The following is a 23725-nucleotide window of genomic DNA, read 5'->3' on the forward strand; positions in this document are numbered from 1 at the left end:
GGATTTGCTTGTAAAGTAACATTTATATTATAATATGTATGTATTATGTACGTCATTTCATCTATTTTAGAGCAAATACAAGCCACACCTACATCACTAGCCCCGCCCACTACTGAAGCTCCACCCACCAGTACGTGTAGTGGCTATTTTGCTGGTGTCGGCGAGTTCAGTCATACAATTAAAAGTGGAGGGGGAGAAGGAGGGAAGAGGAAACAAGAAGGAACAACTGATGTGGAATGTACGTATTTGAGGTATTGGAATAGAATGTGTAGTAAATAAAAATACCAATAACACATTGTTATAGTATGATAGGATATCCGTTGTTTACAAATGTCAGCATGCATTAGTATAATTACCAAGAGTGCATAGTATCTAGGTATTGTGTATGATTTACTATTGATGTTTTCAATCATGTAGATTTAGTGTAATTCCAAAGTTTAAGTATCCTCCTGGAGCTTCACCCACAGAGATCAGTCACCATAGCTTAGATTTGTCATATACGCTCGAACAATTGATATTAGGATATAATGGTAATCTCTTCCCTTCCCCTCTCTCTCACATTCTCTAACTTCCTCTCCCTCTCTCTCCCTCTATCTCTCCTCCTTTTCTCTCACACATTTTTTTCTTTATAGGGAAGGCAGAGGAGCAGGAGGGTTATATATTAGGAGAACTACAGTTGTCATTTGTTTATTTCCTAGTTGGACAAGGTATGCTATGCATACAGAAACTCTTTGGAACTAATCCTAATAAAGTTAATCTTTTCATTTTATAAACATAAAGTTTATAATTATACTGTAGCTTCCATTTTGCATGGTAATCCACAGAAACCTTATCATTATATTACTCTTGTCATGCATTTCTAAGAAAGGAATGCGCTTGCTTTGTTCTCTTATCCATTTTGCAGTTCATAGTAATTCATAAAGTGGCTCACTTAATGTACACTTACCGTAATCATCCATTCACATCATTGGTGACATAAGCTATAGTCCATTGTGCAGTGTGGCTATGAATTGTGATGACACCAATAGCTAATGTGATTAATGCTGTGCAGAATTTATCCAGCTTCCATCAATTTGTATAATAGGCTGGTTACTACATGTCAAGTCTGGAACGTATTATCTAATTGGTCTGGTTATGCCAGCAGTTGCTTGCCATTAGCTAGGGTTTTTTTTGTTTTGCTGTTGCCAAGCACCAAACGAGATGATTTATCGACAAGAGTTATATTTACCAAATTTGTCTGTGGAAAGTAAGCAATAAATTTTGTATTGGCGATTTCGGCCCACGTGTCATTGAGCATACTCAGATTGAAGCAAAATGGTGGATTTTATATTGGCTATTCTGCCAATCATGAATATTAATTTCTTGCCAATAAATCGTCTTGTTACTGGATTACTTACTACAGCACATACACTACAGCACATTGTTATACTCATCAACTGTTTTTGTTTGATAGTGTACGGTGGTTTTGAGCAGTGGAAGACGCTCGTTAGAGTTTTGTGTCTCTCAGACTCTGCCCTCTCGGCCCATCCACATCTCTTCATTAACTTCATGACTGTCCTTCATTTTCAGTTAAGAGAGGTACCGGAGCAATTTTTTGTTGACATAATCTCCAGTGACAACTTTCTGACAAGCACACTTCAGGTATATTTCCCATTTCCTCTTTCATTGTGTCCCCTATTATATTCTCACCTTATACGTATGTCTATAAATGAGTATAGGTATTTTTTACAAACATCCAAGAAGGGGATTCCTTGAACTCTACCTTAAAGGAAAAAGCAGCTATGTTCAAGACTAGTTTGTCTAAGCGATTCCAGTTTGATTTTACTACAGAATTACAAGAAAACATGCCTATGATTGTCAACGAACATGATACTTAAAAATGAATTTGTCACTTTATCAACTACCAACTCATGCTTCCTTGTACATATTATGTATGTGTCTTTTTTCTGTTCAGAGTAATGATTAATTTTTTTTGGATTCTAATATTCCTCCTTTTTCAGTTCCAGTCAATATACTGTAGCTTGTTGGTCAGTATTGCTAGAGATATGCTGTTTGCATAACAGAAACCTTATTGTGATTGTTATTACTTACGTCACAATCATTACAGTGCACTTTGAAGTAAGCTGCCATCAATACGTACTGCATTATAATGGCATTCTACTATGATGTCATGCCCCAATTGTTACTAGCAATTTTATTCAAATTCATCGCGCTTTGCCTCAAGCCGCAGACACTATGCAATTCAATAAGCATGTAAATTATATCAATCTTGTTATCACAGGAACATTATGAACAAGATAATAATGAATGGTGGAATACACATGCATAATACATAAATAGATCAGCTTAGCTTACTATATAAACAAAGCTGGTGAGCCTATAAATCTACAGTCTAACCTGGTGGATGATAACATGCTCCTTGTGGTGTTCACTGAATTGAGCAGATGTGCATGTGTTTAATTTGTTTAGGATGCAGCAGCTGTCACTTCCACATCCTTTTGCATAGCCTGTTACAGTCTAAGGTTTCTGCACTAGCTTCATGCCTATATGGACCTACAAAATTAGAACCTGAACTATGATTCTGGGAATGAGTGCATGTAAGTCCCAGTCTCAGCCTATAAAAGCAAAGATTGCAGTCCTTCAAATGACATGCATCCTCCAAGAGGTCCACTCACAGCTTGTACTAAATTAAAGAAATATTGCAAAAATCTCTATTCACTTCCAATCTGTCAACTCAGTATAAAAATGGCTGCTACTCTATTCTTTTTCCTCAGGGCTTCCACTCTCCTCCTATTCTTAAGTATCACCATTGGCAATAAGTGTGTGGTGACTGCAGCTCCTACTCAACAACAAAACAAGCAACTCACAGAAGGAGTTTGTAGTATGAAATTCATTTTGGTAAGAACTTTTGATTCTGTGTGTGATAAAGCTAAAAACATCTATACCTTAAAAATTGGACAGACTGCATTAGTATGAACTCTCTCTCTCTCTCTTATAGAAAAATAGATATTTACGTAGTCTGAAAGACGACAGCAATCTACTCACGATATTTCTTGAGATGCACAAGATGGCAAAAGGGATGCTAGAAGAAGACAAGAAGTTAGAGGAGCTTGAGATGAATGGTCAAAACAGCTCTGACATATTGGCCAGCAGACTAATGATAGAACATGTCATGAAGGACTATTGCTATTGGGTAAGGATATAAAGCTAATTACTGCCAGAATAAGAAAGCCTATTTATGTCTCCTCTTTTTTTTTCTCTCCAGGTCAACAGTGCCTTGAATGAGGACATCAACTGCTCAAACCATGCGAGCGTTCTCTCTTTTGTTATACAAATATCCCTACTGGAGAAACTAGAAAACACTTGCAACATAATAAAAAATTACACACTTGGACGACAGGACGGACACGTTAGCATTAAACAGTGCGCTTGGATATTCTGTAACTTGAGTCCAAAATGTAACCCGCTCCAAACCAATCAGGAATTATTTGACTCACTCAAAAACTTTGCTCCACAGCCATGTCCATTCTATTGGGATTTTCATACCTGCTCAACTTGTCCGACATACAGTCTCCTACCTTCAATAACACCTTCTTACTCTTCTCCTCCGGCTACCTCTTCTCATTAAAAAGGAATCCTCAATCACGTATACTGGCATATAAGGACACATCATTGAAATGCTCTTATTTATTAATAATTCTGTTTTACTTCCTCCACACAAAGTCATGAAATAAAAATATACCACATATATATATATATATGATAGAATCTCTTACAATTATGATATATATTGTGATTATTAATAGTTTTATCTCCTTTTCTCTTCACTATCTATTACACACTGATAATGTTGAATTCGTCTGCCATACCTTATGCACAAATAAATACTTCACAACTCTCAGACTAAATTATACAATAACAGAGTCAGCTTTGGAGGCTTCCATCCAAATATACCGAGAACAAACGTTAAACAAAAACAACATAAACGAAATTATAAAGATGCTACATCTAATATCAGGAGTGTGCAAACAAGAGCATCCCATCCACATACCAGTGTAATGAAGTCTAAGGGATATGACACGACCCAAATTATCAGGAACAGATATCTCAAGACTTATATAGTAGATAATTACATAAGAACTGATAAGATTCATTTGTGACAAAGAATTCCAAATGTGATATAAAGGATACTTGTTATGAATCAAGCATATTTCTTCTATTGTCAATTTGTCAGGTTACAATAATTTCAAAAAAAGAGAGAAAAAGGAAAATATCAAAAAAAGAGACAGACAAATAATAATTATAGACAATATAGCTACAATATGCATAATAAATTAATAACAATTATATTAATAAATAATCATTATATATCACTATTATTATTATTATTAGAAAAAACAGATTCTTCCTCTTTTAAAGATCAGTCAAAAATTAAAAAGACTTCAAAAACCAGTCTCAAAATTTAAATAATAATAACAAATAATAACAACAAATAATAATAATAATAATAATAATAATAATAATAATAATAATAATAATAATAATGTTTAGTATTAGAATACTATAATAGGTATTATCAATTAAGATCTTTTTGAATCCTACAAGAGAGAAAAAGAGAGGGACAGAGAGAGAGACAGAGAGAGAGGGAGAAAGAGAGATACATAAAATACTACTATAACAACATACATTAAAGGGTGAATACTAAATGGACTATCAATAACACGGTTGAGTGCCATTACTACAAACATGAATAGTGCCATATGGCATGTGGCTATACTTATGATAATTACTATCTACATAATCCTGGAAGGAAGAAACAATAGACACAACACGTACACACATGAGAAGTCATGCAAGCTATTGTCTAATTGGCATCAAAAGGAGGAAGGAAATAAAGTAAGAGATCATGTGAGTATAGTTTAAAGTAGGAGGAAAATGGAGGAGTGCAGGAATAACAAATTACTATTGCTATATATGTCGATTGTCAGTGCTAATGTTTGTTACAAGTAGTTCCTAACTTCCTACTAGTATACAGATGCATAGTGGCTGCTTGTCCCAACACTTTGGAATCAATCCTTCCCTACTTCCCTACATGCAAATGAGAAGAATGTTCTTAGAGGTTTCCCCTTGCAAGGCTGTTTACTGATATTTTAACTTCTGTGTATGAAATTGTATCAATAATAATGAAAAGTTCAAAGGAAAAACAACACAATAGGAAAATAAAGGGGACATAACCGCTTTGCTAAGGGCACCATTGGGCCCACACTACCTGTCCTTAACACAGAATGGTTCTCATTCAGAAGTATTTTAATGGCTTTTACAAATCGGGACATTACAAAATTGTCCTCATTATAAAGGTGTCCTTCTTAATTCTTATAGAAACATCTTCATCACTCTGTCCAGCTCTTAAAAATGAGTTATATGCTCAGAATTGGCTGGTCATCAATATACACATTCCCTTAGCAGAATGTTCTTAATGTAATGAAGCAGACATGCAGATGTTAGTCAGGCAAGTACAAATCGCTTAAATATGACACATTTAACAAGTTTATGCTAATAATAATGCAATAATAATGATTGGCATTTCTAAGTCTTTATCCTTTCTAGTGCCATGATCTCTTCCCTTCTAAATTAGGAAGTGTGCAGGTAGCAGCATATAACATATGTCAATACAATTGATCAATCAGGATTCTCAAATATTGCATCATCATCACCATTATGATGTGGAAGACAACAATGGGGCTTAGAGATTGTACATATATGTACATTGTAGTTATTGTGACTGCAATAAAAGAGCTACATGTATACATGATATAATATTGTACATATATGTAGATATTGTCATCGCACTACAAGAGCTTTACATAATACGCGTGCATTGAATATACAAATTATATCCACTAGACTTGTTGATCAAAGCTGGTTTCCCATAAAGCATGCTAAAGTGAGCTGACAAGTACTACTATACAAGTACATGGAATTTGGAGCAACTTTAGAAATTCATAAAAAATTCAAATTTAATTGGAATCAACTCAAAGTTGATACACAACATAAGGACATGTACTGTACATGTATCAGAAAAAAATTATAAAAGTGGAGAATTCTCTCGTAGCCATTTTTGATGAAATTTGGCCGATGACCAAAGGCTATAGATAGCCTTGGGTCGTTGGCCCAATTTTGGAGCAACTTTAAAAATTCATACAAAATCCAAATTCGATTGAAATCAGACATGTACATATGTATGTGTATCAGAAAATAATATAAAAATGGCAAATTCTCTCATTGTGATTTTTGTCAAAATACCTTGCACTATACAGTATAGCGGGAATTTTTCATGGCCCAAAATTTTCATGGATTTCACATTTTTTCAAAATAAAATCCATGAAAATCAATTTAATATGGTTCAATATGGCCAAAAAGTAGAAAACCACGAAAATTAAAGCCACGAAATTGATTTTTAGACGGATCTGCAAAAATTTTGGGCCACAACAATTTCTCGCTATACAGTAGTACAGGGTCTTTGGGCCAGTTTTTGAGCAACATGACAATCCACTGACAAGAAGCAGCGTGCTGAGCAATTAGAAAAACCCTGTTCTAAAAAAATTCAGGGCCCATTAAAAAACATTGGCCATACGTGCAGTCTTTTTTATGAAAAATTACTATTAAAAAAACATCACAAGTCCGGAAATTTTTTTGCAACCAGTTTGAACTTTCTACATACTGTAGCAAAAGGGTGTCAATTGCATCAGGAAATCCAATTAATAAAAACAAGTGATAACCATGAACTATACATGTAGTTCATGCTAACATGATTAAAACCAATTACAGCACTGGCGAATCCAGAAAAATGAAAAGGAAGTTCCATTTTACTTCAGTGGGTGTGGCTCATTAATTTTAATTAATAGTTGGGTGTGGATCTTAAATTTTAAGTGCTGCAAAGAAAGTGCTGTGAAGAAACTGCAAAGATGATCTAGGGGGTTCCATCACTTCCATGGAACCCATAGATCCCCCTAGATCCGTCATTACACAGTATACATAAAATCATTACACTACACCACAAGAGTATTAATAAAATGGAGAAAAAATGCTGCAAAGAAACTGCAAAAAGACAACTTCCTATGCCAAAGGGGGGCTCCATGGAACCCATGGGTCCCCCTAAATCAGCCACTGCACAGTACACATGAAATCATTACACTACACCACAAGAGTACTAATAAAATGGAGGAAAAATACTGCAAAAAGACAGCTTCTTATGCCAAAGGGGGCTCCATGGAACCCATGGGTCCCCCTAAATCAGCCACTGCACAGTACACATGAAATCATTACACTACACCACAAGAGTATTAATAAAATGGAGAAAAAATGCTGCAAAGAAACTGCAAAAAGACAACTTCCTATGCCAAAGGGGGCTCCATGGAACCCATGGGTCCCCCTAAATCAGCCACTGCACAGTACACATGAAATCATTACACTACACCACAAGAGTATTAATAAAATGGAGGAAAAATCCTGCAAAGACACTGCAAAAAGACAACTTCCTTGCCAAAGGGGGGCTCCATGGAACCCATGGGTCCCCCTAAATCAGCCACTGCACAGTACACATGAAATCATTACACTACACCACAAGAGTATTAATAAAATGGAGGAAAAATCCTGCAAAGACACTGCAAAAAGACAACTTCCTATGCCAAAGGGGAGCTCCATGGAACCCATGGGTCCCCCTAAATCAGCCACTGCACAGTACACATGAAATCATTACACTACACCACAAGAGTACTAATAAAATGGAGGAAAATACTGTAAAAAGACAGCTTCTTATGCCAAAGGGGAGCTCCATGGAACCCATGGGTCCCCCTAAATCAGCCACTGCACAGTACACATGAAATCATTACACTACACCACAAGAGTACTAATAAAATGGAGGAAAAATACTGCAAAAAGACAGCTTCTTATGCCAAAGGGGAGCTCCATGGAACCCAGGGTCCCCCTAAATCAGCCACTGCACAGTACACATGAAATCATTACACTACACCACAAGAGCATATTACACAATATTAATGTCAATCAGAAACTCTAGCAAAAGTACATGTACATTGCATAATTAAATAATGATCATCAAACCAAAATATCATCAAAAGCAAATGACATCACACAGAGACTTGCAGAGTCATCCCAGCAATTAGTGGTACGATTAGAAGAGAAGAAGATTAACAAAAGACAGCTGGTAGAGGACATGCACATAAAAGGACATGACACTATCAGAAGATACAGTAACACACCTGACCTACACTTCCTCATATCACGTTACAATTATTACTCAGGGTAAAAGTAACAATACACCGTTACAGTTCCATATGTCCATGGTCAGAATTTCTTTAATTTGACTGGGATTTTCAAAAATGGGATAGGATAATCGTGACTAAAATTTTTCTGAATTTTCCATAAAAAAATCTGATCCACAAAAATTTGGAACTACACGGTACACATACAATAAAATAATAATTTTTGTATTTCTTATCCCTAACCTATGTTTCGCATTCATAATAATAATAATATTAATAATAATAATAATAATAATAATAATACCTTTTTATTATTAGAAGCAGTAGAGGTAGAGGTTGACGCTGGGGCAGAGGGTGGAGTGTCATCTTCCTCTTGTCTCTTCTCATAATGCTCAAAATCGTCAAATATTGAAGTCGTGTGCTGATAGGAATGAATGATCTTGATGACCAACTTCCCTTTGTCCACGGGCACTTCCTGAGTGTCTCTAGAATTAGTGACGGGCTTATTCTCATTGTTCTCAAGCCTAATGTGTCTCAGTTGGTTGTTGGGGACGTCCTTTACATAAATCCATCGAATGTCAAACCGTCCCTTCCACTTGTCCTGTGTCCATATCCCTGTATCGGTGCTTAGTTCAACCTCTGACATCATCTGGGCCACGCCACAAAAATGGCCACTCCCGTTGACGCTAAAGAGAAGGTAGACCCCGCCTCCTTTTGATTTCTGTTCTTTAAAGGCTGTGTCCAGTCTCCTGTTCCCGTGGTCCGTGCTGCACCAAACGTTGTACTTAATCGAGCGATGAACATCGTCCTCAGCATAACTCTTAATCACAAAAAACCTTGCATTGTTCATGTTGATTGTCAGCTCCGATGGATTGTAGTTATTCTCAAGCTTTAGTTTACTGACAACGTCCAATTTATTACCAGAGCCTCCGCCCGATTTAATCCCGGGCTTCTTCTGACCACGCCCTCCATTAGCCATAACTGGATTAGTACGTGCTTGTGGCTTCTTTGAGCTTTCAAAAGTCTCATTTGTCTTAGGCGGAGGCGGTTTTGGTTTCGCCGGTTGACTGGCGATTGCCGCCCAGGACTTTGGTTTTTCGGGCTGAGCGGGTGGGGCTACCGGTGCTGGTGGCATGACAACAGAGAGGACGCTATCGTTAACAATGGGCTGGCCGGCTAGTATGGTGGGGCCGGCAGGGACTATATTAACAGATCCGTTTAGTGTCATTCCTCCAAAAGACTGTCCAATGGCCCCCACAGAAGGATCAATGGGGGGCCCTCCAATAACAGATCCATCAACAGCAAGGGGGGATGTACCAGCCGGGGGTCCAGCAGCTACTGGAATTTGACTCTGATCCAGACCCATCAACCAAGAATTCCCCATCAAGAGGGGGTCCTGATTCCATACTCCTATATCGGCGGCACCTGGAAAAAAGAACTGGCTCTGAAGAGCCTGAGGTCCAGTAGCGAGTAGACTTGATGCTGGGGTCCCACCTGGAGCAGTGTAGCTAAACCCGCCCAGGAGTGGATCATATGTAGGAGTCCATGAGCCATCACCTGAGCTAAAGGGATTGTACGTTGGTACTGCGGCCATGCCTCCAATGCCTCCCAATGGATCGGAATTAGTGTAAGTTAGTGGTAGACTGGAATTTGATAAAGCCGATGTCATGATTAGAGGTTGCTGCTCAGTTAATAGTTGTTGTTGCTGGTCTGCTTGTAACTGATAGAGAGAGAGGGGGAGGGAGGAAATTTGACATGTTTGATTAGTGTTTTATAACTTACAGGGACTGCTACATCATTGTTTGCTGATACTGGAGCATTCTCTGCACCTTTAATATAAAAAGTAATGACACACACACACACATCACCTCTCTCCCTCTCCCTCCCTCTCTCCCTCTCTCTCTCTCTCTCTCTCTCTCCTCCCACCCTCTCCCTCTCTTTGTTAATGTCACTTACTTTGTTGATCAGATCGCACCTTTAAAAAATGCAAGAGAATACATAAAAGAGAATAAAGAAGTGTTAAATGACGATGGGCACATACATGTACGTAAACATTTCAAGCTAACAGTTGCCACTCCAACACAACAAACAAATAAAACTAATCAAAATGTGATTCTAGTTCCAATTCCAAAGAAACTTAGCACATACTTGGACAATAATCATTATAATTATTATAAGCAGAATAATAATAATAATAATAATAATAAATAATAATAATAATAATGGATGAACATGTAAGCTGGAATTCAAAACAGTGGAAAAGAGATGGCTGCCATCATTACATATCAATAAAAGTGCAAATGAGTTCTGTTGAAAGGCAAAATTCGAAACAGCAGAAATGAGACATCTGCCAACATTATTATAAATCAATAAAAGTGCAAACGAGTTCTGCTGAAACAATGATTGGGGGAGGGAGGCAGAACAGAATTATACTGTACGGCTAGGAATTTCTGTGGCACAAATATTTTGCAAATTGCCATCAAAATGGCTTTTTTGCAGATTTTATTTTGGTGAATTCACCATGCCTTTCATGTAAATAGGCCAATAAAATTTAATAGGCCAAGTAAATTTCTGCAATTTTTCCATTAGCAGAAATTTCGGGCCACAGAAATTCTAGCTACATATATACTGTAATTACATTTCAGAAGGCTTAGTCTCACACATGGCCAGTTCTTAACTTTTTAACTTACAGGTAATTTGTAGTTAGATAACTAATTTTAAAAGTAATCACAACATAAAGGTCTATTTATCACTTATTGTGAAGTTTATAAACAACTTGTACACAAAGAGAATGCTGTTATTGTTATTCATTAATAATATTACACTATGAATAATTAAACAAAAATGATACAATATATAATTAACATTACTACTATCATCATCATCATTATTATTATTATTATTATTATTATTATTATATTACCTGGTCCATGAACGACGAAAGTTGCTGTTTCCTTGCTGATTGTTCCGCAGTTTTAAAATAAAATTAAAAAAAAACTATAAAAATACACAAAAACATAACAACGTATGTACATGTAAATAAAGTACAGGTACATTTTTATCAGTTCATTGTAAGATCTAAAAATAAAAATTTTGGGAGACCAATCTTAAGAAGGCTTAAGGACACCTAGGCTAAATACGAGACAAAAAACTGAAAAATGGGAAACCTAAACAGAATCCCATAAACTCCCTCAATACCCAACAGTGACAATATCATTAAAAGAACAGACGACAATTACAATTAAATTTATATAAATGACACTTGAAACTAAAAGTGAAGTACATTATATATACATGTATATATACATAATCACTAATGAGTTATTAATTAGGTAAGTGGTAAATATCATAAATTATTATATAATATGTCACTCTACACGTTTCATCTCTCTAAAAGACGCCTCTAATCTTTAGACGTGTACTTACTGACTAATTTGAAAGGGTTCCGAGAAAAAGAAAGAAAGGAACAGAGAAGAACTGCCTCCTTTTGGCTACTGCCCCACGTGCCTGTGAAATGTACCGTAAACAAGTATTTATTTCAATTTATTGTTCCAATTATTCGAATTATAGGCGGAGCAATGGCACAGGAAAACGGGAAAATCCGGAAAAGAAGCGATTTTTCTTGGTAGGTGGGGCTGCTCTTGCTTTTCAACAAGATGGCGACCAGGCCAAACAGAAACAGATCTTCTGCTCAGCACATTGGGTCTATTTTGACTGCAACATTAGGAGGGATAGCTCAATTTATATGGTTGACACTTGTGGGAATAGTATCAGTGTTCATGCCGGTACAAAAGAAGAACGTTAAGAATGAAATAGTCCTCGTCACAGGAGCTGGAAGCGGGATAGGGGCAGCTATGGCGAAAAGATTTGCTAGTCTAGGAGCTTTAGTAAGCAATGCAACTTTAAATATCAGTCAATATCTAAGCATAAGACTTTAGCGTGAGCTAAAATTAATAAAAACTAAGCAATAACTGGTAATTTTGGAGGGGCAGTTCATTTTAAAGCATTATGTTCATGCTATCCTTGATGGCACGTGACCACAAATTTGTCAAATCAAAACCTGCTAATCACTAAAATTTGCCAAAATTTTACCCCCAGCTATACGATAGTTATGATCCTTTTGACTGGTAATTATTTTACTGCTACTAATGTTTGTAGGTTGTGCTGTGGGACATTAACAGTGAGACAAATAATAGAGTTTGTGAAGAGATCAAGGCGGAGGGTGGCAGAGCTATTGCTTTTACCTGTGACCTCAGTAACAAAGAGGAGATCTATCAGACAGCAGCTAGAGTAAGTCCTTAATTAATATTAGTATTATTATTATTATTATTATTATTATTATTATTATCATTGTTGTTGTTGTTGTTAGGTTAAAAGAGATGCTGGTAATGTCACTGTTCTTATCAATAATGCTGGTATCATAACTGGAAAGAAGATATATGAGCTGAGTGACGAGATGATTGAGAAAACCTTTAGCGTGAACACAATAGCTCACTTCTGGGTGAGAATGAGAAAGAAAGAGCCTATTACTACTATCATCATCATCATTATTATTTACTCTTGAAGAAAAAAAAACCCTAAAAATAAAAAACCAAATAGACCTAATAAGAACTGTAGCATAACAAAAAACAAAACAAAAACCTAAAACCCACTAAATGATTATTATCATCATCATCATCATCATCATTATTATTTTTTTTTAGACTATAAAGGCATTTGTCCCTGATATGATATCCAAGAATCACGGTCATATCATAACAATAGCCTCAGGGGCAGGTCTCTTTGGTGTCCCTGGCATGGTGGACTACTGTTCCTCAAAATTTGGTGCTATAGGAACCCACTCCTCCCTAACGCTAGAGCTAGAGGCTAACGGATCCACTGGTGTCCATACTACAGTAGTGTGTCCTTTTTTCATTGATACAGGAATGTTTGATGGAGTTAGATCAAAGTAATGAATGGAGTGATGAGGGAAAAGGGATGACATTATGTGTACGCACCATATATGTACATCGTGTCAAATTCATGCAATGTTTGTGCATGAATTGTCATTATTTGTTTATTTTCTATATCATTTTCATTATCAATTCCTTTAAAGTATTTCATACATTACACACATGCTCTTTCTCTTTCAATTTGTAGGGTCCCTCATCTCCTGCCAATACTAAAGACTGATTATGCTGTTGATAAGATAATGGGAGCCTATCATTCAAATCAGTCGATGCTGCTCATGCCAAGGATCCTCTATCTATTTCTAGTCATGCAATCGTGAGTTACTATTATTAGCTCTTGTTACTATTAATAACTTCTATAATATGCAGCATATTTCCAGTAAAAGCTTCGATTGCAGCTGCAAGGTTATTTGGTATTACAACAGTATTGGATGGATTTAAAGGTCCGAGAGAGACAAGAAAGAAAGAATAACAAATACTTGCAATAATGAAACTGTTTTGTGTGACCATGTGACTTTATAATATTTGATTTATTATTAATTAACATTATTTTACAGTAGTTTTATTCTAATTCCTCGTGTATAATATATAAAAAATTCGAATTTTTTGAGGTGACAAAAAAAGTTTTGTGGAAAGTGGGATGAGAGACTTGGTAGCGACAAGAACAAGATGAGACTTTATCCTTTAATGGTATCTCATGCCAGTAGAGCAATGGATCCCATTTAGCACCAACACACAGTGGATTGGTCTTTCTCTTCTTCAACCGGAGTCACTTGAACAACTTCATCAGCAAAAGTTAAAGAAAAACTCAATAAAATATGTACACACACACTCTCTCTCTTCAGGTGGATACTATCTTCTTTCTTATTTTCCTCTTCCTCCTCCTCTTCAATCTCCATTGAAGGTAAGGCAAGGACAGCTCTTTTAAACAACTGGGAAAAACATGAATAAATAAATAAAATAAATAATAGGAATACTTGTTTGATGTTGGCTCCACTTTTTGCTGATGTCTCCACAAAAATAACATTTAATTCTTTTGCTTTGCTTTCGCCTTTTTCAGTTGAAATGACTCTATCCTGAAAAAAGAGAAAGAGAGAGAGAGATGGAAAAAAGAAAAAGAAACGATAGCATTAGGAGTAAAGAGTCAATTTTTAAATGTAATAATTTTGTTCCTCTTTTACTTCCAAGTCCAGTTTGTTTCCAGTTAAAACGATAACAACGTCATCGCCTCTTTCTGCCCTAACGTCTTCAATCCATTGATCAACAGCATCAAATGAGGCAGAATCTAGGAGAGAGGGAGGGTGGAAAGGAAGTGAGTTGGTACCGTATAGCGGTTTTTTCGAGGCTAACAAATTTTGCAGAATTTTCAAGATTCGTGAAATTAAATTCTTTCAAAATCAACTTAATACGGTACAAGATGGCAGAATAGTGGAAATGCTTGAAAACTTAATTTTGCAAACTTCCGGATACTGGTCATTCACGAAAATTATTATCCAAAAAAAACCTGCTATACGGTATAATATTTGTACTTGTAATGTCGTATACAACAATTGCAATGGCTGAATCTCTGATGTAAGCAGGTACAAGAGCTTTGAACCTTTCTTGACCTGCTGTATCCCATAATTGTAACCTTACCTATCAATAATAATAATAATAGTAATAATAATAATAATAATAGTAATAATAATAATAATAATAATAATTTAGTACTGTAGTAATTGCATGCTTCTATTATAACAATAGTAGTTAATAATAATAATAGTAATAATATTAATAATAACAACAATAATAATAAAATACGATACCGTTCTGTCATCAAGGTACATTGTCTTTGCAAGGAAATCGATTCCAATCGTTGCCTACTCATAAAACAAGTAACAAGTAATAATATTAGCATTACTAGTGCATACCTGGTAATTGCTGTCAAATGTGTCATACATAAATCTGGTGATTATTGATGTTTTTCCAACTAAATACATGCAAAACAATTAATTTTATCAATTACTAGATAACACAGATACATAATTATTAATTATTATAATTATTATTACCAGCCTCTTCTCCAAGGAACACTATTTTGAACTTTCTCATTGGATTCTTGAAATCCATTTTAAAGCCACTCCCACAATAGATATGACCCCGCCTACTTTAGGAACTAATCACCACACCCAATAAACCACGTAATGACCACGTGGTCGTACAGAAAATGGCGGACAGTGATGAGGAGAACGACAGAAAGAAAAGAGACAAATTTAGAAGAGAGAGAAGTGATTACTCAAGGTGCATCCATAGCTTTAAATCAATACGTGTATATTTTTAACTTGAAATATCTCCCACTGTCTATTTTTAGTAACGAGAGAAGGAGAAGTGATTCTGATGGTAGGAGGGCCCCCTCGTGGAGAGAGGAATATTACGAGGCCAGGAGGCGGAGCCGGGAGGAAGAGAGAGAAAGAGGACGTAACTCGTCTCCCCCGTCTCGCAGAGAATGGAGCCCACCAGACTCAAAGAGATTCAGACGAAGTGGAGGATGGTACGTGTTAATTAATTAATTCATTATTAATTGATTATTAATTATAATTAAGGGAGGAGCTGGTTGGCGGTCCCCCTCCTGTAATGAATCCTTACGGTATGATTGAAGTGAGGGGCCCGTGGGTCCTCCCTCATGGAGAGATGCCCCCTAGAGGCTCACCTGGTTCAAGGTAAAGGAATATTAATGGGTGGGTGTGGTTCATGACCTATGATTATACATCATGCACCACTCTGATGTTAATCGGTGAATTGATAAATTAAATACCAATCGTTATGAGGTCATGGTTTTACATTAATTTAGTTCTTATTACAATTATTATTATAATATTATTATTAATTTATTATTATTATTATTATTATTATTAATTTATTATTATTATTGTTATTGTTATTATCACCAGATCATTGCCTGGTGATATGATGCTAGGGTTCTCACCTGGTTCTAGAGGGTTTGATTCCAGTCGGAGAGGATCCGTGATGCTCACTTTCAAGCAGTTTCTTGCCCAACAAGATGATGGGATTGATGACATGGAAGCAGTTAAACTCTATCATGAGTATAAAGATGATTTTAAAAAGAAACAAATCCTTCATTTCTTCAATGAACACAAGGATGAGGAATGGTGAGAGAGAGGAGGAGAAGAGTGAGAGAGAGAGAGAGAGGAGAAGGATAGTTAGGGAAGAGAGCTGAGTTCTATGTTATATTTCATTTGTTTTTATTTTTCTTGCAGTAGTTTAAAACCTCACACATTGTCTCCGTCTTTCTCGCAACTCTTACATTTACCTTACATGTTATGTATAAACAGTAATTGTAGAGTATAAAAGGCCAAGACTGTGCCTCATATTCATACCAATACTGGTTTGAAAAACTAGTCCAACCAAAACTGGTTTGACTAGTTATAAGAGAGAGTGTGTGCGTGTATATACATACTTCACTTCATTCTTAATGGGAATTGGATTTATTATAAAGTACAGATAGTAAGATGGATGGAATGGTGCAATGGAGGGATATTTTTGTTTTACTGTGGGGTTTTTTGTTTTAGGTTTCTATCGAAATACCATCCAAAACACATAGAGAAGGTAGCAGAAGCATCAAAGGCTAATCTACTCAAAAGACTTGAAGTGTTTGAGGGACTAAGAGAGAGAGCTAAGAGTACTCCTGTGATACAAGAAGAGTCTGACTCCATTATTAAGCTAATGGATACCATGGTTATACTATTGGAGGGAGGGACTGAACTTGATCTTAAAACACTAGAAGAGGAGGAAGAGGAGGAGGAGGAGGGAGACAAGGAGAAAAGTGGTGAGATGTAACTAATGTACTTAACATGATGGTGTCCTACAAAGCAAGCTAAGTGAGCTAAACAGCTTGCTTCATGAACTGAGCTTCATAGGCACTTGAGCAACTTTAGGAATTTGAAAATATTTTAAATTTGATCAGAATTAGCTCAAAATTTTTGTGCAGCCTAAGTACATGTATTGCATCGGGAAAAATTTAATGAAAATTGAGAATCCTCTCTTAGCCATTTTTGAACCATAATCCTCTGGGAAAGCCTGCTTTAGTGTTCCTGGTCAATGATTACATCTCATGCACCACACTGATGAATGATACTGTTCACTTTGTGTTGATATCTACCATCAATGATTATGAGATCAGGAGAGGGAGAGAGAGAGGGAGGGAGGGAGAGAGAGAAAGAGAGAGGGAGGGAGGGAGAGAGAGAAAGAGAGAGGGAGGGAGAGAGGGAGGGAGGGAGGGAGAGGGGGAGGAAGGGAATACTAATCTCTTTGTAACATGGTGTACTACAAGTATACTGAATTACCAATGCTTTTTAAAATCCAATAGATACTTGTAGCAATGCTGTATCTGAGAGAGACAGTAGTGAAGGGAAGGAAGAGAAAGAGAGTGAAGAAATGGATGAAGAAAGAAGAGGAACAAAGAGAAGTAAATAATCATTGTTTGGTACAATTTATATTTAACTCATACAACTTCCGACTAATGATGTATCAAAATTAAAGTGCAATAGAATTTTGGGGGTGGTTAGTGGCCAATTTGTGGAAAAACTATTTGCAAAATTGATGAATCATTTATTTTTAACAATAATGCTACAGGTAGAGGAGATGATGATGATGAAGGTGATAATGACTTAGTACCAACTGAAACAAAGAGAAGAGAAAATGATAATGGTAACTCAATTGATTAATTAAACTTTGTCCTGATTAATGCCCATATGTACATGTAGATGAATCTACTGGTAAGCCATCGCCAGTACAAGATATTGAGACGAGGTCTGAATCAGCTCCGCCCACTGCCAGCGAAGAGCCTCAGCCTGAAACCGGGCAGTCTGAGTCCGAAGATCAAACCGAAATAGTTACTATGGGAACGGAGGATAAAGATGACCAATCAAAATCAGGGAGTCCTGTTGAAGAACAGGTTAATATTTAACCCTTTATTCACTCGATATTGTATGGTATTGTATTGTATTTGTTATTATAGGCGGAGCCTTCTAAGCCACGCCCACTGCATCTAACGAAAGCTGTGTACATACGTCACATTACTCCTCAAGTATCTGCCAGTGATATTGTTGAAGTGAGAGACTCTAATTAATGCCCATCATTGTCCCTTCCTTTTGAAGGCTTGTAAGAATTTAAAAGGTTTCCTTAGAGTTGGTTTAGCCGAAGTTCAGCCTGATAGAGGGTGAGGGAGAAAAGAGAGAGAGAGAAAATTATTGTTTATTACAATAAATATTATTTTTATTTTATTTTCTAAATAATTAATTTTTTAGGTTTGAGAGGAGAGGCTGGGTTACATTCAGTCAGGACGTTGACATTAAGAGTGTGTCTGCTAAACTAGGAACAGTGAAAGTAAGACGTTATTTTGAAATCATCATCAGACACGCACAACCTATCTCTCCATCTTTATATTTGGTAGGTGAAGAACTTTATGTTAACCTGTCAAATAAACCGAGACCTTAGTAGACGAGTGAAGACCACTCCCAATGGAATTGTGTGGGCAAGGAGGGCCGTGGAGTCGGATTTGCGTCTTTTAGTTAAACTGATACACCATTTTGATAAGAAGTCCCACCTGTGGTCTTACTCTGTTGCTAATGATAGTAACGAGGGTTCTGTTACTAATAATAGTAACGATGGGTCTGTTACTAATAATAGTAACGAGGAGAAGGGTGAGGAAATAGAAGAAGAGAAAGGAGAGACAGAAGCACCAAAAGTAAAGCAATAGATTTACTTGTGAATATTAGGAGGTATAATCTACATGTACATGTACTTAATAAGATATCGAATTATTTGTGATATTTATGAGGTATAATAATGACTGATTTTTACTTACCTGTGCATTTTTATTAATAGGAGAACCCGATTCTAAGTTGTATAGATATTGATGCTTTAACTGCTTCTCCAGCTCAACCTACTAGTGATAAAGACACACTCAGTGAAGACCAGGAGAAGGAGGGGGAGGAGGAGGAGGGAGAGAGGGGAGAGGAAGAAGAGGGTGTGATTAGTGATCCTGGTACGGAAATATTGAAATCCTCTTCGGCTTTGATTCAAGTAATTAGAGAATAGTAAAAAATTTAATTTCTCTTGTCTTTTTTTAGAATCTAGATATGTTGATATGGTACTTAAGATTGGTCCATTCTTTTGATTATTATAATTTTTCTTGTTTCTTTGATGAAGACTTGATGCCTAATAGATGTGGTATCATAACTGCTCGTACTGCCCCACCCACCGCTGTCACTAATGAAGAAGGTGTGGTCTAATTAATATTCATTGATTTATTATAATTTTTATTAATAGTCAATACTTATATTAAGTCGATGGAAGAAAAGGTGGAGTCTTTGCTTAAAGAGAAAGTTTTCGTTAAAGAAGAAGAAATTGAGAAATTAGGAAAAAAGGATCAAGAATCATATCCTACCTTAATACACTATTGTTGTTTTGCTGGAAATTCTTGTGGGTTAAAAAGCTGTTGAATTTGTTGAAATTAAGAACCCTCAACCATTTACACGTACATGTAAATGTGAAGTGTGTTGCATGTATGTATATATTTTTTATTTCAGTATAAATTTTGCAAGCTATGAAATTGACCAGCTATACCACATCATGGTATTATGTGTCCTTAACAGTCTCCCTTTACTGAGGTTGAGAAGTTCATCGAAGCAAACACACAGAAGCTAGGAGAGAACAAATACCTCTGCCCTCTTAGCGGCAAAAAGTTCCGTGGCCCGGAGTTTGTCCGTAAGCACATCATGAACAAACACAAGCAAGCACTGGAGGACGTCAAGGATGGCGTATGTCTTTAGCAATAATCGTTTTATATTATTTTATTATTATTTCTTTCAGACGGACTTCTTTAATAATTATCTAAAGGATCCAGAGAGGCCGGACTCTATGCACACCGGTGGGGGTGATGATGAAAGGAGAGGAGGAGGAGGAAGATGGAGTGGTCATCAAAACCCAATGCTTATGTCTGGTAAATGCACGTGCACTTTAACTTTGTGATAATTTTTTGACTAATTTTTGTTGATAGGTTATCATGACTTTAGGCGTGGTAGAGGAGGTGGACGGGGCTTTAGAGGAAGGTGTGACCTCCATTTTATTCTCATTACTCTCTCTCTCTCTCTCTCTCTCTCTCTCTCTCTCTCTCTTTCTCTCTCTCTCTCTCTCTCTCTCTCTCTCTCTCTCTCGTTTTTACATGTAGACCTGAGAGAAGAGGTGCTGGTGGTAGAAGACCAGTTCGTAGCTATAATGATCTTGATGTCCCCGAAGACATGTATTAATAATAAACAACTGTGCTAAGAAAATGTTTGTTCTATTGAAAGAAAGAATGACATTCACATACTTTCACTCTGGCAATGTGAAATGTTTTTTTTGCTTTTTTCATGAGAACAATGTTAAACCACTCTTGAAATATTATCAGTAGCTTTGCAGTGAAGGGAAGTTGAAGTTTTTATTTGTCCTCTACTATTGAGAGAATTGATGGTTGGAATTTCTTTTAAAAGCAACTTGGCAATTGCATATTTTAGATGGGAAAACAAAATTGGTATTTTGCTTCAAAGTTCATATTTATTTTGACTGTTATTTGAACTTGAGGTTATACCTACGTGCTTTAAATGATCAACAGCTCAATATGTACATGCTGCACTGCCACAGCATGATTCATAGCTATGGTCACACCACTTGACCTTAAATTGTAATCATTGTGTATAATACTATTAATAGGTCCAGACTCCACTGTTTGTGTGTGTATTACAAATAATAACAATTTGTTTGTTATTGCATCTGCTGACAGTGTGAGATAGTTTGTGTGCCAGCAATTCTCATAAGGGACCTTTGAATATTGTTAGCAGAGCCCTCCTTCCTCTTTGAATCTGTTTAACAATACATTTTCTAGTTATAGTCCTGGGGCATGAATTAGCCTATACCATGCACCCTCCCTTTAAATATAACGAGCTGATGCTCCGATTATGCAAGACTAGGCAAGAAGAGGAGAGAGAGTGATGTGGCTGCTGAGAAAGATAGTGCTCTTTCTTTTGGTCCTAAAGAAGGATTTCATTTTGCAGGTGCGTGGGTGGGCTCCCTAGACTAAAGGTGGAGCTACCGCCATATCTATCTTTTTCTTTTTGTCTTCTTTAGTTTCGTCGTCCATTTATCAGTGTTGTGGAGTTATCCCTCCCTGCTGTTATAATTTTAGGAATTGTATTATTAAGGTGAAGAAGAAAAGTTGTTTATGTACTAAGTAGACTTTTATGTACATTTCTTTATCATTTTACTCTCTCCCTTCTTTTCTAGAAATTTCCTACCACTTTTTAGAGTTAGAGAGCAGTGCTTTATAACTTTTGAGGCAGACCAGCTCTCAGTTCCGTTCACGGGACCTTACAATATTTATTACACTCCTAATGATACCAAAAGTGAGATTGCTTCTCTCTATTACAGTATTATGTGTCTCTATTATTCAGTGATTGCAGAAATATTAAAATAGCCTCAAATAGGCATTTCTGTGAATAAACCGCCCACCAATCATTTTGTTTCATTCTTTTACTTTTGCACATTCTCAGCGAATCAATATGAAAACCAATTAGATATACTAGACCCACCAACATGACCCATGCTATTCTGCACTCTTTCATGTCTTTCAGACACTTTTCCTTTCTCTCATAGCTAATGAAATAGCCAGAATAATCCAGTCACGGTTGCCCGGTAGCACACTGACTGGTTTTAGGACTGAAAATGAAATTATTCGACTGATAATGAATACAGAGAACCTGGACAAAAGAGAAAGAGGTTGCTTTTATAATGGAGCTGGTAAGATTAGCTTTACTTCTAAGTAGTAGTAGTAGTAGGAATTAATTCACAATGTTACTAACAAATATTCCATCACATGCATTATTATATTTATTTTTCCCTCTCTAGCTATTGTATTTAATAATATCAGTGATACTGATGTTTCGTACACCCTGAGACTACGTCATGAGACTCCGACTCTTAATCCAAGACTTAACCGTTGGTTTACCACCCTTAGGGCCCCTATAGCCGACCCTTCAGGCCCTCGTGTCTATGACAGGTTGGCTTCATTCTCATTACTAGTGTTGATGCTACTCATCTATTTGTTTCTCTAGTCCTTATTTTAACGAAGGGTTTCTTCACCTTCAACACATAGTCAGTCAGTCTTTGCTGCAAAATTTTACAGGGTCATGGCCTAATCTACCTGCACTGGAAATGAGGGTACATAGTAATTTATGCATGAGTATGTGTGTGTGTGTGTGTGTATGCATTTTGTGATTCACTGTCTCTTATTGTAGCAATTTCCACACAAGTCGTTTGATGAGGACCAGTTTCTTCCAAACGTTGAATTCATTTTGCCGCTTTGTTTGATGGTCTCATTCTTTATATCAGTTGGACTCTTTACTAAGGTCAGTTCTGCATTTATACAGGGACCAAATAGGGGATTCGTGTGGAGGAATTGCAAAATTAAAATTTAAAATGTAATCACCACCAATATCTGTATTATTTGTAGGAGCTTGTGCTAGAGAAAGAGTCCAGACTGCGTGAAAGCCTCAAAATGAATGGCCTCAGTAATGGGATGCTCTGGACTACCTGGTTCATTAAGCAGTTCTTGTTTCTTCTAGTGCCGGTGGTACTCGTTACCATATTGTTTAAATATGGCAACATCTTTCCTAATTCCAATTTTGGGACACTGCTTATATTCATGATGGCCTACCTAGTGTCTCTACTCTCCTTTAGTTTCTTTATAAGGTAAAGGTAGGATGAGATAATGGTGAAGTATTTGTCCCCCCCCTCTCTCTCTCTTCTTTTCTCTCTCTTTCTCTCTCCCTCTCTCTCCTTCTCTCTCTTTCTCTCCCTCCCTCTCTCTCTTTTTCTCCCTCTCTTTCTCTCGCTCTCTTTCTATTTCTCTTTTTCTCTCTCTCTCTTTCCTCTTCCAGTGTGTGGTTCGATAATAGTCAGGTTGGCATGATGGCAGCTTTTGTATTTTGGTTTCTAACAGTCATACCTCATCTTTTTTATAATGATATACATAATAGGTAAGAAGAACATATCAAAATAATAAATGACATGCTCTCTCTCTCTCTCTCCCTTTCAGTACACTGAAGCTCTTAGGTTGTATATTCCCTAATACCTGTATGGGGCTGGGCGTCTCCACTATAGCTTTATTAGAAATGAGCGGAGAAGGTTTCCAGTTTATAGACTTCACGAGACCACTTAACTCAGAGGATCCTATTAATATGCATTATGTGACTGGTCTATTGCTCCTTGATAGTGTATTGTTCATGATTGTCTCTTGGTAAGCTATGGCTAGTATTTGTTTTAAGTTTATAAACTTTACTGAAGGTACATGAATGAGTGGAGGCCAGGACAATATGGAATACCAAGAAGATTCTATTTCCCTTTTGAAGTTTCATACTGGACCGGAAAGAAGAGCCAAAACTGCTGCACTTCAAAAGT

The 23725-nt window shown here is 36.6% G+C and overlaps 7 protein-coding genes and 1 long non-coding RNA gene across 9 annotated transcripts in view; 5 read left to right on the top strand and 3 right to left on the bottom strand.

The window, feature by feature from the left end:
- LOC109582171 (uncharacterized) overlaps positions 1-4252 on the bottom strand; it is a 14526-nt gene extending 10274 nt beyond the window's left edge. Inside the window, exon 1 of the long non-coding RNA XR_002184950.1 lies at positions 3829-4252. This is a non-coding gene — a long non-coding RNA (uncharacterized LOC109582171). The remainder of the gene's footprint in view (positions 1-3828) is intronic.
- LOC109582170 (protein AAR2 homolog) lies at positions 759-2010 on the top strand. The gene is made up of 2 exons (XM_019996817.1): positions 759-1641; positions 1719-2010. The coding sequence occupies exons 1-2, from the start codon at positions 1315-1317 to the stop codon at positions 1875-1877; spliced, it is 486 nt and encodes a 161-aa protein (XP_019852376.1). The 5' UTR covers positions 759-1314; the 3' UTR covers positions 1878-2010.
- LOC109582168 (uncharacterized) lies at positions 2581-3845 on the top strand. 2 transcript variants are annotated; one of them, XM_019996815.1, is made up of 4 exons: positions 2581-2597; positions 2775-2898; positions 2999-3193; positions 3266-3845. In XM_019996815.1, coding segments are annotated over exons 1-4 (684 nt in total). In that variant the 5' UTR covers positions 2581-2595; the 3' UTR covers positions 3629-3845. The 2 variants fall into 2 exon arrangements, with proteins under 2 accessions (XP_019852374.1, XP_019852373.1); XM_019996814.1 differs by lacking the exon at positions 2581-2597 and having other exon boundaries at positions 2636-2898.
- Positions 4253-4474: 222 nt separating the features above from the next.
- LOC100638469 (YTH domain-containing family protein 2-like) lies at positions 4475-11802 on the bottom strand. Its single transcript, XM_003386776.2, has 6 exons — positions 11709-11802; positions 11206-11279; positions 10239-10257; positions 10065-10111; positions 8587-10002; positions 4475-4598 (listed from the first exon to the last, which is right to left on the bottom strand). Exons 2-6 carry the CDS (start codon positions 11212-11214, stop codon positions 4581-4583), a joined length of 1509 nt encoding a protein of 502 aa, XP_003386824.2. The 5' UTR covers positions 11215-11279; positions 11709-11802; the 3' UTR covers positions 4475-4580.
- A 101-nt stretch (positions 11803-11903) lies between these two features.
- Positions 11904-13790, top strand: LOC100636579 (epidermal retinol dehydrogenase 2-like). Its single transcript, XM_011405790.2, has 6 exons — positions 11904-12169; positions 12441-12572; positions 12652-12783; positions 12986-13230; positions 13422-13547; positions 13601-13790. Exons 1-6 carry the CDS (start codon positions 11939-11941, stop codon positions 13701-13703), a joined length of 969 nt encoding a protein of 322 aa, XP_011404092.1. The 5' UTR covers positions 11904-11938; the 3' UTR covers positions 13704-13790.
- Positions 13664-15388, bottom strand: LOC100638596 (ras-related protein Rab6-like). Its single transcript, XM_003386777.3, has 8 exons — positions 15283-15388; positions 15142-15200; positions 15037-15090; positions 14761-14866; positions 14413-14516; positions 14209-14307; positions 14085-14163; positions 13664-14012 (listed from the first exon to the last, which is right to left on the bottom strand). The coding sequence occupies exons 1-8, from the start codon at positions 15338-15340 to the stop codon at positions 13954-13956; spliced, it is 618 nt and encodes a 205-aa protein (XP_003386825.1). The 5' UTR covers positions 15341-15388; the 3' UTR covers positions 13664-13953.
- A 22-nt stretch (positions 15389-15410) lies between these two features.
- Positions 15411-20672, top strand: LOC100636704 (serrate RNA effector molecule homolog). Its single transcript, XM_019996819.1, has 19 exons — positions 15411-15511; positions 15582-15761; positions 15814-15930; positions 16162-16380; positions 16801-17057; positions 17598-17696; positions 17864-17938; positions 17995-18185; positions 18249-18341; positions 18388-18449; positions 18538-18616; positions 18684-18977; positions 19118-19315; positions 19363-19513; positions 19562-19670; positions 19899-20052; positions 20105-20234; positions 20292-20343; positions 20463-20672. Exons 1-19 carry the CDS (start codon positions 15438-15440, stop codon positions 20539-20541), a joined length of 2613 nt encoding a protein of 870 aa, XP_019852378.1. The 5' UTR covers positions 15411-15437; the 3' UTR covers positions 20542-20672.
- Positions 20673-21224: 552 nt separating this feature from the next.
- The window catches only part of LOC100636955 (ATP-binding cassette sub-family A member 3-like), a 14097-nt gene continuing 11596 nt past the window's right edge, over positions 21225-23725 (top strand). The window contains exons 1-11 of the mRNA XM_019996826.1: positions 21225-21324; positions 21398-21471; positions 21554-21672; positions 21923-22066; positions 22175-22325; positions 22381-22486; positions 22564-22674; positions 22779-23017; positions 23206-23304; positions 23364-23564; positions 23612-23723. Of these exons, the coding sequence (XP_019852385.1) occupies positions 21262-21324; positions 21398-21471; positions 21554-21672; positions 21923-22066; positions 22175-22325; positions 22381-22486; positions 22564-22674; positions 22779-23017; positions 23206-23304; positions 23364-23564; positions 23612-23723 (1419 nt within the window). The 5' untranslated portion in view covers positions 21225-21261. The remainder of the gene's footprint in view (positions 21325-21397; positions 21472-21553; positions 21673-21922; positions 22067-22174; positions 22326-22380; positions 22487-22563; positions 22675-22778; positions 23018-23205; positions 23305-23363; positions 23565-23611; positions 23724-23725) is intronic.

This window comes from Amphimedon queenslandica, unplaced genomic scaffold (genome assembly GCF_000090795.2).
Source record: "Amphimedon queenslandica unplaced genomic scaffold, v1.1 AMPQUscaffold_13398, whole genome shotgun sequence".
NCBI classification, from domain to species: domain Eukaryota; kingdom Metazoa; phylum Porifera; class Demospongiae; order Haplosclerida; family Niphatidae; genus Amphimedon; species Amphimedon queenslandica.